At 35.6% G+C, this 14,498-nt stretch overlaps 1 protein-coding gene across 2 annotated transcripts in view; it reads right to left on the bottom strand.

The window, feature by feature from the left end:
* Positions 1 to 14,498, bottom strand: part of LOC134534899 (katanin p80 WD40 repeat-containing subunit B1) — a 48,483-nt gene that overhangs the window by 15,805 nt on the left and 18,180 nt on the right. Inside the window, exons 8-13 of one of the 2 annotated variants that reach the window (XM_063373584.1) lie at positions 12,443 to 12,484; positions 9,268 to 9,493; positions 7,634 to 7,934; positions 2,506 to 2,673; positions 2,040 to 2,116; positions 591 to 665 (exon numbers count right to left, since the gene is read on the bottom strand). In XM_063373584.1, coding sequence (XP_063229654.1) covers positions 591 to 665; positions 2,040 to 2,116; positions 2,506 to 2,673; positions 7,634 to 7,934; positions 9,268 to 9,493; positions 12,443 to 12,484 — 889 coding nt within the window. The remainder of the gene's footprint in view (positions 1 to 590; positions 666 to 2,039; positions 2,117 to 2,505; positions 2,674 to 7,633; positions 7,935 to 9,267; positions 9,494 to 12,442; positions 12,485 to 14,498) is intronic. The other variant, XM_063373591.1, reaches the window with a different exon arrangement.

Raw genomic sequence — 14,498 nt, 5'->3', positions numbered from 1 at the left:
TGCGGGCTATCAAATGTAGTTAACTCAGCACCTGATCAAGAGAGCGCATTGTATGCAATCGGCGAGATATTGATCTTCAGCTACGTGTGCGCGCTCTATACGGGAAGCAACACAACCAAATAGAGCGCGTGCATTGCATGCACTCGGCGAGATATCGATATTCTGCTACGTGCGCGCGCTCTATACGGAAAGCAACATAACCAAACATTAATGATTGCAACGAGCGCTGGCTACAGTTTTGTACGCGGTACGCCGCGGCGACGCTGACGAACAGATGAAGGTTATAACGTTTAAAAAGTCTTTAAAAGATAATTTAAACGTCAGACTTCATATTTCCGTTAATTAAATTAGTAAGTGGTAACGTCCGAATAAAAATTGGATTTCTATTTTAAAAAAACATTGTTTTATACGGAAAAAATACCCACACAAAACGCTCGGAATCTAATAGCGGGACCAAAAACATTATGCGACGTTTACGCGAGAGGTTTTTTTATCCAAATTTTGACGCCCTAAAATATGGGTGCGACAATTACGCGAGTGCGACCATTATGCGATAAAAGAGGGTAGTGCAAAATGTGTTTACTACTTACAGTTCATACTTGCTCTGTATTAGCTCGTAGATGGTTGGTAGGAGGGCAACACACAGATCCAAGTTCCAGATAGCCCTAATAGAAACAAAACATTAACATAAAAATTCTCATTTTTGGTTGCCATAAAATTAACTTCAAATAATATAAATACAGTAGAGTCCCGCTAATCCGAACCCCGATAATCCGAAAATCCGCCTAATCCGAACAGGGCTAGGACGAAAAAAGAAATATTTTTATAACAATTATGAACCTTGAAAAGCAAAGAAAAACAAGTTCTTTTTCAAGTAATGTCTTACGTTTATTAATATGTACATAAGAAAATTATGATTTATCTATTTCTCCTTCAACTAAAAAGAAAAAAATATGATTGCGTACATAGTACTTAAATATTTACGTATTTATATTATGCTAAATACGCTAAATAATAAAGGTGTGTTTTGTGTCTGATTTTTAATATTTGACACATCAGAAGTTAAATAGCCCACGCCTCATAAAGACCATAAATGGCATTATATAAGAAAATTCCACCTAATCCGAATTTTCGCTAATCCGAAAGGGTTTGGTCCCAATTAATTCGGATTAGCAGGACTCTACTGTATATATATTTTAAAAACAAATTATAACTTATTTATTTTTCAACAGGTCTACGAAGTAAAACAGTAATGATTAAGAGAGTCTATAATTTTGTACTGTTTACAGTGTTTAGAACTGTAACTTAACCGGTCAGAACTATTGTAGGGGTGAGAACCAGCCTAAAACACCAAACCATAGCCCACATAGCAGATAAAGTAAAAGTTCCGTAGCCATGAAAAGAAGCACGAGAGTGTTTACAGTACAAAGAACATAAATGAAGCAGTACTTTCTAATATAATATATGCAGTTGTTGACACATCAAATCTAGAGGTGATGTGAAAATACGCAACTATAAATCATAACAGCATCTAAAGATATCTTACATGTTCAGTCTTATTTTATACACTATTTTTAAAGCAATAATATATTTATAACAATAACTAGTCAATGTAATCCACAGTAGACTGTAATGACACAGTTGCAAAAAAAAAACAAAAAATCAGAAAGCATTAAAAGTAGGGAAAAAATTGGTCAACATAATTTCAATAAAATAAATACCGTATAACAAAAATCTTAGCTTAGAAATCCACCCAGTTATCTTCACACACGTGAATGACTAGACATTACTGCTTTCATGCAAATAAACTCCTTAACATTTTAACAAACCAATCTCACCCATGACTAAGTATTAACATGACAAGAAAAATGTATGATTATTGTCTTCAATAGGATTGCGTGTCTAAATGAAAGTACATATTCTGCCAACAGTTTAAAAAAAGTCTTTCTTTTTTTAAATATTAAAATTTTATTTCTAACATAAATAACTACATATAACTTAAAAACATTAGTTAAGATAATAAACAATAATGTACTCACGGCCTCAAACATAAAACACCTAAAAGATCCACGAGAACAGATGGGTCATTCATAGCCACAGCCGAGTCTATTGCAGCCTGAAAAAAAAATTAAAAATTATACTTTTCAAAGAACCACTAATTTAATTTTCCAGTGAAAAGCTTCTGACAATTATGGTAGTGTAAAGATAATTACTTTATTTTTAAAATTTATTTTACTAGTAACACAAGCATTTTCAGTTTAGTTAATCTCATATTCAATGTGGTTATTTGTCACCATTTAATCATTAATTTAAGCAACAGTTGTACCGTAAAAAAAACACAACATCCTACATACGCATTAAAAAATTATTTACTCCAGAAATGTTGTCAAAATCTTTTGTAACGTAAAAGTTCAAGGAAATACGATGCCCAACAAATAATGCACATTTTGTTGACAAGGCAAAATATAGTTAGTTGAGGATGCCATTGTGAAAGCAATCCCTGACCTTTGAGTCCTTGTTGTGCCACACGGAGTACACAATCTGCAGACTCCTCTGGCGATTGCTGAGGACCACCATCATGGAGTCGTGGCCCCTCGTGATGGAAGACAGCACCTCCTCCTCAGACATCTCCGGCCGGGACCGCTCGTACCCCAGTATGTGGGTGCCGTTCCTCTGCAACAACGACCAGCGCCCCAGTTCAGTGCAGTGAGTGTCCGCCTCATTTATAAACAAATAACATAGTTGTGTAAAGATACACAGCGTGTTTCGATTAACTCAGCTTATATTAACCGAGGTTACGTATTCGAGCTGAACTAAAGCACCACTACCAGCAAAGACTGTTGAAACATTTGTTTTGACAACCTAGAAAATGATATTACCGTTGTCGAAAGCATAAAGATAAAATAGCCTCAATGATGCTATTTGCTGTTTACGTCAAATAATTTGTACTGAAATATACATTTTTTCGGTATTTTCTATTATATATTTAAAAAAAAAAAGATCTACTGTCTTCAAATAATACTTTTTAAAATGTGCCAAAATCATGCACTGTACCGAAACAAAAAATGTAAAGAAACAGAAAATTAACCTGGTATTGGTTTTCTTTTTTTCTGCTTTCTGCCCTTTTATGGTTAGAAACAAATGTCCTGACTTCAAAAACGACAGTACTTAGGCATTTTAAAATATCACGCCACAAATTTATATTAAAAAATTGCATTGTACTACGTGTGAAATATGAATAACATGTTCTGTAGACAAAATTAAAGCTTTCCTCAAATAGAAAAAGGTTTGGCATCTGCCGTTTTACTATGTAGTCAAAGATATGAAGATACATGGGGTAACACTTTCGTGTTTGTGCTGAACAGGGGTATTATTGATTGTCACTGTAGTAGAAACAAACAGTAAATTCGAGACATTAAAATATTATCTTTTCATAGTGTTTTTCATGTGTTACAAAATCTCTGACATACAGTATGCCATTTTCAAATGGCGTCTTTTACAGTGTTTTGAAATGTAAATTAGAGTATGAAACATGTTACTTCTTTCGAGCAGTGTAATTATGTAAAGTTAAACGTATTTTAATAAAACTATGCAAAGATAAAAATAAAATTACGTATACTGTGAAGTGTTTGCCAATGCTTGGTGCACATGTCATGTATCAAGTTATAAAAAAAGATAGTTGAGACTCGTCCTGTTGAGTATAATGAACTTGATACCACATGTGCTGAAAAGTCTCTCATATGAAACACTAGTAGCGGGTACACACAGGTAATTTGCAGCACTAAGACATAGTTTTTGTTGTACAGAAATCATTATTTGCATTAACTTCTCTAAAGCTAATACATATTCGCAACTACATACTTTTGTTTAGTCTAGTCACAAAATAAACTTTCTCCGTTATTAGTTTATACACAGAAAATAACAATTTTTTTCAAACTCATATTTTTAGCTTATTTTCATTTGTTTGTTGATGACCGGTTAGTTGCTTAGTTATAAAAAATAAGATAATTTTAAAAATGTAACTATGAAGTATATTGATTCATGAAATACAAAGTTTAAAAAAATAATTTAAAATGTGCAAGATCGCAAAAAACTTTGTAACTGTTTGCAAAACAAAAAATGGGAATTCCAATACCAACTAACGTGTGCGGCGGCAAAAATGCACTGTACCAAACAGTTATACGGAAATGCATTTCATGTGGTCGTTTTGTCTGAGGAACAGTAGAAGTAATTTAGGTTATGTGAAACCCTATATTACTGCGTTATTTTTATAATCCAAATTTTAAACCTTGATGTGAGTTGACTAAAAAAAATCTCCATCACAATATTAAGATCATTTCTTTGCAGGTCAAATAATAGGAATTTATCGTTGTTTTAGTGGCAGCCATGCTCTGATCTAACTTTACAGTGATGGTGATATATATTTATTTACGATGTATTAGATTCAAGAACATTAATAAAACACACGAATATTAAGTTTGATATGTATGGTTGGCACTTGGCACATGTAGCTAAGAAATTATGCGAGCTCAAAGCATGTAGTACTAAAAGTAAAAAAGGTACTGGTAGATTTTTAGGTTATGACAAACACTTTCATTTTTCAGTAATATTGGCCAAAAATTAACAAGGGTATTGAAAATCGGCAGATACGCCAATTCAACTAAATATTGGCAAAATTGGCTTCTGCCGATTCATAGGGCACAGCTCTACAATAAATATCATCTTTAAAACACATGAAATTATGCATGTTCCATTCAGACAGAGTATGTATATGTAATTTACTGAAGATGCAAAATGCCTCTATTAAAAATTAATAGGTTTTCATGTGGTTAAAAAAACTGTATACAAATGTATCAAAAACAAAATAATTGCTGAAGTTTTTTTATCTCTTTCAGATGGTATCGTACAACAAATAGGTAGTTATTACATCACACTACATTACTGTATTTGGAGTAAGAAATTTTCGTTGATTTATTTTTGTTGAGATTGGAACATTAACGTCCAAGGTTTTGAATGTGCAGTGACATCATTCAAATATTTGTTACAACATACATAAATAAATATACATACAGTATACCTCTATTTAACAAATCTCAAGGGAACAAAATTTGTTGTGTTTGTTGTAAAGGGGTTTGTTAAATGGAGGTTTCGCACAATATATTTCTAGTCATCATAAAGCTTCACATAAATGGCTAGAACTGTCTTTCTGACTGTTTAATAGTACATGAGAAATTAAACATGAAAAATTACATAGAATACACTTGTTTAATGGCCAACCATTTGATGCTTGGAAATTATAAATTCCCATCCCTAGTGCTTCCTGGCGTGCCTTTTCTTGTAAAATCGGCCCAGAGACGTTGATGTTATATGCGCTAGTCTCCATTACCCATTAGTCAGTCAAAAAGTATCTTGTCCAAATCATCATTTTTACATACTTTCACACGTTTTCGATTTGTTCCTACCAGAGAAGCGATGTTTTCGATCTGTTCCTGGAAGGATAATATGGTTGAAAGTGTAGACGCCGGGATGTCGAAACGTTTAGCTATATCACTTTTTTTTCCACCTTCATCAACTGCATTTAAAATTTCTAATTTTATTTTAATGTCAATCTGTCGCCGATTTTTAGGATTAGAATTAATTTTACAGTAGTATAGTGTTGATTTCCGTAACTACGTGTGGAAATAAATAAACAACAGTGAAAACTGAAAAAAACAGAAATTGTACTGCACCATAGTTAAAAATATTTGCATGTGCGCATCTTTAACCATAGAAACGCAAAATATACTACAGTAGAATCCCGCTGATGAGACCCCTCACGGTTTCCGGAAAAACGGACTTATAAACGGAATGGTCGCAATAGAGAATTCGGGCCAATTTTACCTTCTCTCCCCCCCCCCCCCCCCCCCCCCCCCAATTATAAAGTGAATTTGCGTCACGCGAGTTCGGCTATGCTAGCCTGCTGGTTGTTATTTTCGTTCAAAACGTGGCGAAGGAACTTGTGTGGATCAGGTAGAAAACATTCGGCTATAAACGAAACATATAAGAACAATGCTATCCTGAAATGCTGTGACATGTTTTTGGAGTAGATAATCACAGCGACAGACCGACAGGATGCGCTCCCATTCTTGCCGTCAGCAATGTTTATTTTGACAGCTCAAGCAATTATCTTTTCCACGACCCTTCACCGCGTAAAAAAAAAAAGAAAAAAAAACACGTGTGACGTGTGGTCAGGTAAATGAGGGGAAGGAGAGCGGAGCTGCTCTCTGCTCACGCATCTACTCGCCAGTCGCCACCGTCTGGCGGCGCGCGCGTGCGTATGTGCGTTTGTGTGTGTGTGAGAGGCTGGCGACCAGCAGCATCGTTAGCTAGCGAGAGTGTGACGGTAAATGTCGACCTTCACCACTTCCGCTTACTGCAGGGCTCGCTCTTTTATCTCTGTCTCCCCCTCCCATAAATATATTGGCTGGCAGGTCTCGCCCTCTTCACCTTCTTTATCTTATCTCTCACGCATACTTGAAGCACCTAATACGTCGCGCCCCTCAAATTTTTCAATTTCAAATTGCTGCCGTCCTTCTGTACTGCATTTATAATTTCTTCTCTCTTTTTAAGAATCGTGAAGAGAGTAGACTTCGGAATGCCATATTTCTGTGCTATCTTCGTCTTGGAAATTGTCTTCTTATCCACTTGCTGGATAATCTCATAATTTTTCATTGGCGACAAACTGGCTCGCTTTATACTCATTTTCACGAATCCACGAGTCCGTGTAAATTGAAAAACGAGTCACAATCGTCAAACGGGACCGGGACGGCAATAGACGCGCGCGTAGATGCTATCAGGTGATGCGCGCAGTTTACCGGTATTGGCTAGCGTGGACAGTCTAGAGGGGTGGGATCTATTTTTAGCCGTCTTTTGTCTGCCTGCTTACAGTACAGCGTTCGCCAAGATAAACGTGAACACACAGCGGCCAACAAAGTGTAACAGACTTGTTTTTCAGCCGATTTTACTCAAATTTTCGACTTTCTCTGCTCAAATTTTTCACGGTTTCTCAAAAAACCGTCCTATAAACGGAATGGACGCATCAGAGGGGGTCGCATCGGCGGGATTCTACTGTAGTTGTTTGTCTTGCCAAGGCGATGGTACGGAAGGTTTCCGCCACTATCGCTATGAACCCGCTATTTTGAACAAAGTGTGGCATGTATACACAACGTGTGTTATCCATGATGCTTTGTTTATTTATTGTCTTCCGCGATGGTGCATATTATTTTAAGGTTGTACGCACGTATTTTTAAGCAGTGAAAGCAAAAAAATTAGTGGATGTATTATAGGAGATGTTTATTTTTGCGTGTTTTTGAAAAGCGGCAGTTCGTTGTAAAGGGAATTTCACTATTTCGGAACAAATAAAATTCGGTATTTAGAGGTTAAAACAGCATTGATCTTATGGAGGTTCAGCGGGACCAAAATTTTATTTCATTGCATGGGGTTTTTCGTTAAATAGAATATTCGTTAATGGAGGTTTTACTGTAATAGTAACTACAAAAATGTAGAGTATCGTATTAATATTTAACGTTACAAGTATTGTGTAGCGTCTGAATCCTCGAGTGGTATCTTAGGGGAAAAAAGGTAGTTTTCTCACCGGCAAGAAATCATCCAAGCTGAGCCCAGTGGGCTTGTCAGATGCCATAGGAACAAAATCATCATCTTCCCTGTCGCTGCCTTTCGACTGCACGACGGGGCAGTTGAGTCGAACGGGAGACGAAGGGGCAGCTACTGGTCTCGCCGTCGGCCGGCTGTACGACGCCGTGGGGACAGATGCTGCGGACGAAGCCTGGGTCTTGCTCGCTGGAGCCAAGTTGCGACTGAGCGAGTGAGATCTTTTGTGTCCGTTGGGACGATACAGGGATGGCTCCGACGGACTGTGTCGCAAGGAGTTGAGTCTGTAAAGAATAACAACATACTCTTTTCAAAAGGTTGTGTAAAACATTTAGATGCATAGATCAATAAAATAGCTTTTAAAAAATTTGAGAGGTTATCAAAAAGATGTTGGATCAAAAGATGACAAATTTGGGCTGTATGTAAATTGTTTTAACATTTACGCTTGTTGTGGAAAAAATAACATTGGCAAAACCAAGAACCAAAATAAAACCTATGGGGATCAGCTTTGGATTGGTTCCAGTGGCAACTAACGTTCTTCTTAGCGGATAAAATATGTCAACTCCCCAAAAATGGGATTCCTGCCTAAATATCATTTTTGTCTTCTGAGCAACAACAAAACTACTTTTGTACTTTCTTTTGCCATATCCTTTAATTCTTTTTCATATGACAATTACCCATCTTGAAAAAGTTAAATTTGAACGCTCTTAATACACGACAGGGCAGAGCATATTTGAGCTTCAAATTCAACATATTGTTAATTAACATATTGTTAATCAAGATCTGAACATCTCTAAAATCCTATTGTCATTCACAAGTATATTTTGTAGTCATATATTGATATAATCTTTTTAGTATCAATCTCAACGAATATTTCCATTTTTTTTTGTATTTACAATATAATTGTTTCTAACCTATACTTCAAAAAATTGACACAAAAAAATACAATTTCATCCATTCAGGTGTCATCCATCTTTTCTATTTATCTGCTCAGAGTTCCGTAGGCATCTTTTACACCAACTATATCAGTAATATAAGAATATACTTGAAGACTGTGTTCGTTAATTGGTCAAAGACATTGTGCTATAAACAAATTTTATGCTGTAAAATACATTTTTTGCCATCTACCAAAAATCCTTTTAATAAAGAATTTTGTTAAGGTACTGCCTTATTACATACTTACAAATATTGAATTTCTGTTGACTTGCACAATGATAATTTACAAAAAAGTATTGGAACTATTTTGAATTGATAATTGGATATGTTACTGAAATGTAACAGTAATTGGACAGGTATCAGTTTTAATCCATATTGACCATTACTAATATTTTGTACTTTTAATACTTAATGGTGTAAATATGATTATGATATGTATTGATTGAAGAAACTTAGTTTGTGACACTAACATTTAAATGCTTTTAATATTTCAACACCTCAGTTAATATATTTTATTTCTTGCAATTAATTTTAGTTTTTAACTCTTGAGACCAAGAGATTCAGGATTCAAGGGTTAATTTGAGGCGTTCTATGTGATTAAAATTTGTGTTTTGAATTTGAGAAGATTGGGACCTGACCCATCACTAGTATGTCGGCGAACAGGAACCGAGGCAGGCTCACCTGACGGGCTCGACGGGCTCCGACGCGGCGGGAGCCTCCTTGGAGAAGCCGAGCGGGCGGACAGCGTGCTTGACCTGCGTCGGGGCAGGGGCCCTGGGCCGGGGGATGGCGGTGTCCTGGCGCGTGGGCGGGGGCGAGTAGGGCGGGGTGAGCAGCTCGGGGGGGCCCTTCACGCCCTCCACCACGGGCAGGATCGGCTGCAGCGCTTGTGGTTCCGGCGGCGGCTCTGGAACGTCCATCCGAGACAGTTCCCGTCAGCTCTTCACTAATTAAACTGGAATACAACTCTGCTCCTTGTACAAAACCCGAGGCAATCTGGTCTTGGGCAAAAAAGTACCATTTCTGATCTCACCCATATAAAATATATAAAGTTATGCGTGTAGAGAGGCTTTTGACGAAATACTTCATTCATTTCGCTCACTCTCAAGACGAGAATATGGGACTCAACAGTCGTGATGGATGGGAAGAGGAGATGGAGAGAAAAATATTTTTTTGCCCACTATCCCCAAGCAGAATAGAATGCTGAGGGGAAGGGTAAGTGCGTGAAACTTGTCAACCGGCAAAGATTTAAGTTTTAAATGCATGAGAAAAACCTTTGTCATAAAATGAAGTGTGACAAACAAAACCTCAACATTTGGAGGTTGTAATGTGTGTATACAAGAGTAAGTAATAGGCTTAATTTAGCTTTTCCACATCTTCCTTTGAGCAAAAGCTGCATAAGTACTGACTCCATGCAGCAGTCATGTAGTATCACCATACAAGATGACCTGCCATATAAGATAACTAGAAGCTTAAAGGTCAAAAACTTTGCAATAAAATTTCTACCTTATACATCAGAAAATATGGTATACATTGCCTGTCTTCCATCACTGTTACATACAGTGAAGTCTAAATAATACAAACCTGAAGGCACCATAATTTTATCACTTATAATAATGATGTTTATATAACAATGCTATTACAAAATTTTAATATATTTTCTAAATCAAATACAAATAAATTAAAAAAATATTACTGTAATTTAATAAATGTCAAAAAATAGAATATATTTCAAGGGAATGTGCACACAAATTTATACAGCACCAACTGTACTTTTTTTTAGGGATTGTTTAATACAATTTTAAGATGGCTACACCTGTGGCTCAAAAACTTTTTTTGTACCTTACTACTTTTTTAAAAAGATAAATAAAGCAAAGGTTTAAAAACTATCAACAAAAAGTGATGCCATCATTATTTACTTATTTCTCAGATCTTTTCCCCAACCTTCACTGAACCAAAGCAATGACATCATTATTTTATTTTAGTTGAAACTTCGCGTTGTCTCTTTACATTACTCTGGGATTTTTGTACTAACCATCCTTTACTTCACGCAGTTTTTTATGTTTCATACCTTACCCAATTGCCTTAGCAGGATCTCACCGCCTGGACATTATCATGTCCTTCTTACAGGAATCTCGTGAGGAATCAAAGGCAAAGAAAAGGTTCAACATACACTATATTGACAGGTTTTCGCAATAGTCTACAGTGGTTACACTGGCTACCATAGTAATCACCTGGTAAAGTTATTGTTATTACCTATCAAAATGTTTTAAGTGAAGACCTAACAGTCTCCCTATCAAACCTGTTAATAATCAGTTTCTTACCCTCGCTATGCTTCTTGTTCGTGGCCGCGTTAATATAGAATAATGATCTGAAATGTTACCTTGTAGTAAGTTTTAAATATTTTGTATTCTTGGTTGTAAAGTTATTAGAAAATATACTTTACTTTTACTTCTATTGTAACATGCAAATCATAACTGAAATGAATGAATCTCTGCACTGTTTAATAGAAGTGGCCAAACTTAAGGCTAAGATCCTGAGTTTCTCCCGAGCACGCAGGGAAAGAACACAACACACGTAGTTCCAAAATCCTCGATAGAGAGCACTAGTTGTACGGATGAGCGATGGATGGGTGTGTGTGTGTGTGTGTGTGTGTGGGGGGGGGGGGGGGGGTGTTATGGAGGAGTAGGAGGAAAGAACGCACTTTTCTCAGAATTCCTTATTGCCCAATGGGGTGTCATGTTCTTCGACGAGCCTGAAAAGGGGGATGGGGGAAGCCAGCCAACTGCCTGCCTCGGAGAGCAGCAAGATTTCCGCTTGGTTTTCTCTGTCAATTCTCCCCAGACTTCTTAAAACGTTCGACCCTCAAAGCGCGTAAGAGGAATATTACTATTTTCAGTACATTTCAGTTCTAAACCCGTAAGTAACCGTATGCAACCTAGCAGAATTATAATAAATATTAATTTTGTGCATACATATGCAAACAAATATAAAGAACACTAAATATACGATAAACATATTGTACGTTTTACCGCGATGGGTTGGTGGCGAAACTCTCAGATTTGGTCTCTCCTGCAAGTTATGCAAGATCAAGTTTTTAGTTATTTATTATAACATATTTGACCAGTTTGACATGCTTATACTAAGTAAGCTAATCCATGAGATGACCCAAGAACTCTCGTGCACAGCTGACCACTACAATCAGTGACGTTACCCAGTAATGCAGTTTTCCTTACAGTAAAAAAAAATGTTTTGTTATATACTGTACGATAAAGGTTTTGCGCTTCTACAGGTTTTCTCGCTTTACACATTTTGTCACAGTTATATGATTGAACATATAATTACATTACTTTCTGTTGCAAAGCGGTATTTTTTGATATATGATTAAAATTTATAGGTTTTTTTTTTTGTTAAAATCATATTTTAAAAATTCAAAGCTTTCTTTACAAAACTATGTCTATTACGTTTGTTTACCTACAATGATATTCATGCAAGAAATAATTTCCCTGGTGGCTGCAAAACTATGGATCTTAGCCTTAAGGAACCAATAAGTTTCTACCTTAAGCTATAATGACTAACTGCTTCCATAAAATCTACTAATTCATTCTACAGACTTTATTAATGGAACCAATAAACATCTAAAAATACAAAAAATTCTCTGGTTCTAGTAACTGATTGTCCAATAATAAATTATATGTACATGCACCGTTTAAAATGTATGCTACCCTCCTGTGCACTAATACATACATATAATTCAAGGAACACAACAAATTCATGCAAGCTAATTGCACACACATCTTTGAAAGCAAACTTGCACAGTTGTCAACATGCAGCAATCACAATACACATGACTTACCCTCATCTACTGGTGCTATAAACGGTGGAGGAGTGCGGTTGACTGTAACACACAAAGCACAACATGCTCGTACATGCACACAACACAAAGGCAGTCCATCTACGGGGCCAGCAACTTAACTGGAGAGCAAAACAGGTTCTTACTCTCTTGAAAATTTTAAATGTTATTTATTAAAAATACACGCAAAAAAATTCCACTTGCCAAAACTCCAACTATATTCCACATAACATTACTTCTAAATAGGGTTTCTCAAGTGTTTCACGGTTAATATTGTCTTACAAAAGACGGTAAAACCCAAGATCTTGGAAAGAATTAATTTTTTTAATATCTCAGTTGACCATTTACAAACCACACCCAATACATTGCAGCACATAAAAAAACTACTTCCTTACACTTTTCCCTTCGCTGCGTCTTATCACTGTACTTCTGCTGCAGAAATTAACTTGAACCACTAACAAAAAAATAATACATGTATATTTGGCAAATCATCTAACTTCTTTACAAATTCTTTAATACTCTCACAATTATGTTTCTGAAATAGTAATTCAATAATAAGTTATATCATATGGGAAAAAAAGTGTTCCATTAATAGCAGTTTCCAGACAGATATTTACAAATAATAATTTTGCTTGGCACACAAATAAGAATTTCAAAAGTAGGTCAACCAAAACCAATTTTCTCCTAAATTCCGTACATTTAGGTGGAAATATACTAAAGTCAGTCATACAAAAAATTAAGCTGCTGACCCCAGACACACCCTGAACTACCACATGCTACTACTGACATTCACAAACACACACAGTGTCCTGCATTTGGTTTAAGTGAAAGTGAAAGCACAAGCATGAAAACAAGTAGCCATTTATTCTGCACAAAAAAAAAAGATCATATAAAGCATTAAGCATTGCACCCAACAAGCATTTTATCCTTGTGAATTTTGATATTTTCAATATTTAACCATAAATATGAAGTTGAGATTCATTGAATTTTACAACTTGACAGGACATAAGGCAAAGCATCAAGCACATTTTGAAGTCGACTCTCATGAACCAGTGTGATTGTGATGGTTTTCTTCGGGAGTGCAACCAGAAATTTTTAATTTACATCAAATTTTTACGATAAAATAGTTTGGAAAGTAATTTATGGTCCAGTCCTGCTAAAAATGTTGATCAAATATTCAAAAATACATACATTAAAACTTACAGAAATGGATGCTTCCAAAAACCGACATCTCCCAACAACGGACGACTTTCTGTTATCCATTTCTTATGAAGCTAAATTATTTAGCGGACATTCTGAAAAAATGGACATGGACACCAACTCTGCACACTATTTCCTTCTTAATTCTCTTAATCACACACAATCATCGCTACAACTTCCCGACGACGGCAGTTTTAAAGGATAAAAATGTTATTTGTTTACATTTACGTGTTTGAAAACATAAGCGTTTATTAGTGATGGGCGATGTGGATAAAAAAACAGATACTGATCCAATTACTAATACATTTCTTTAATAGATCCGATAACCAATAGAAAAGATTCAATAATTTTTGTAGATAATTATAGTGCCAGTCTCCAGAAATTAAATATTTTTAGGTAATAGGTCAGTATTTTAATAGAATAACTTAAAAGGATTTTTATAAATGGCAAAAGAAGTATTTTACCACATAAAATTTGTGCTTGGCACAATGCACATTAAGCCTTCAACTAATTAATGAATACAATATTAAAGTATACCCTTTAATTACAGAAACATTGAAGTAAAAGATGCCTACGGAACTAAAAGTAGGTAAATAGAAAATATAGGTAACATCTGAATGGATGAAATTATTGTATATATTATTGTACGTTTTCCATGAGTATCAGTTTTTTAAGTATTGGTTGGAAACAATTATACTGGAAATCAAGAATATTGGGAATATCGGTCAATACCAATTCTAAAACTATTGCATCATTACAGTGTTTGCTCATCTTAAAGACAATGTTTGACTTTGGCAACAGTAATGCACAGCCATGACAATCCCAATTTAGCTAGTGCTACCATGCAGATTCTTGATCT

This window comes from Bacillus rossius, chromosome 1, assembly GCF_032445375.1.
Source record: "Bacillus rossius redtenbacheri isolate Brsri chromosome 1, Brsri_v3, whole genome shotgun sequence".
Taxonomy (NCBI): Eukaryota; Metazoa; Arthropoda; class Insecta; order Phasmatodea; family Bacillidae; genus Bacillus; species Bacillus rossius.
Note: the sequence above shows the minus strand (reverse complement) of the source record. Positions and strands in the feature narration are given on the sequence as shown.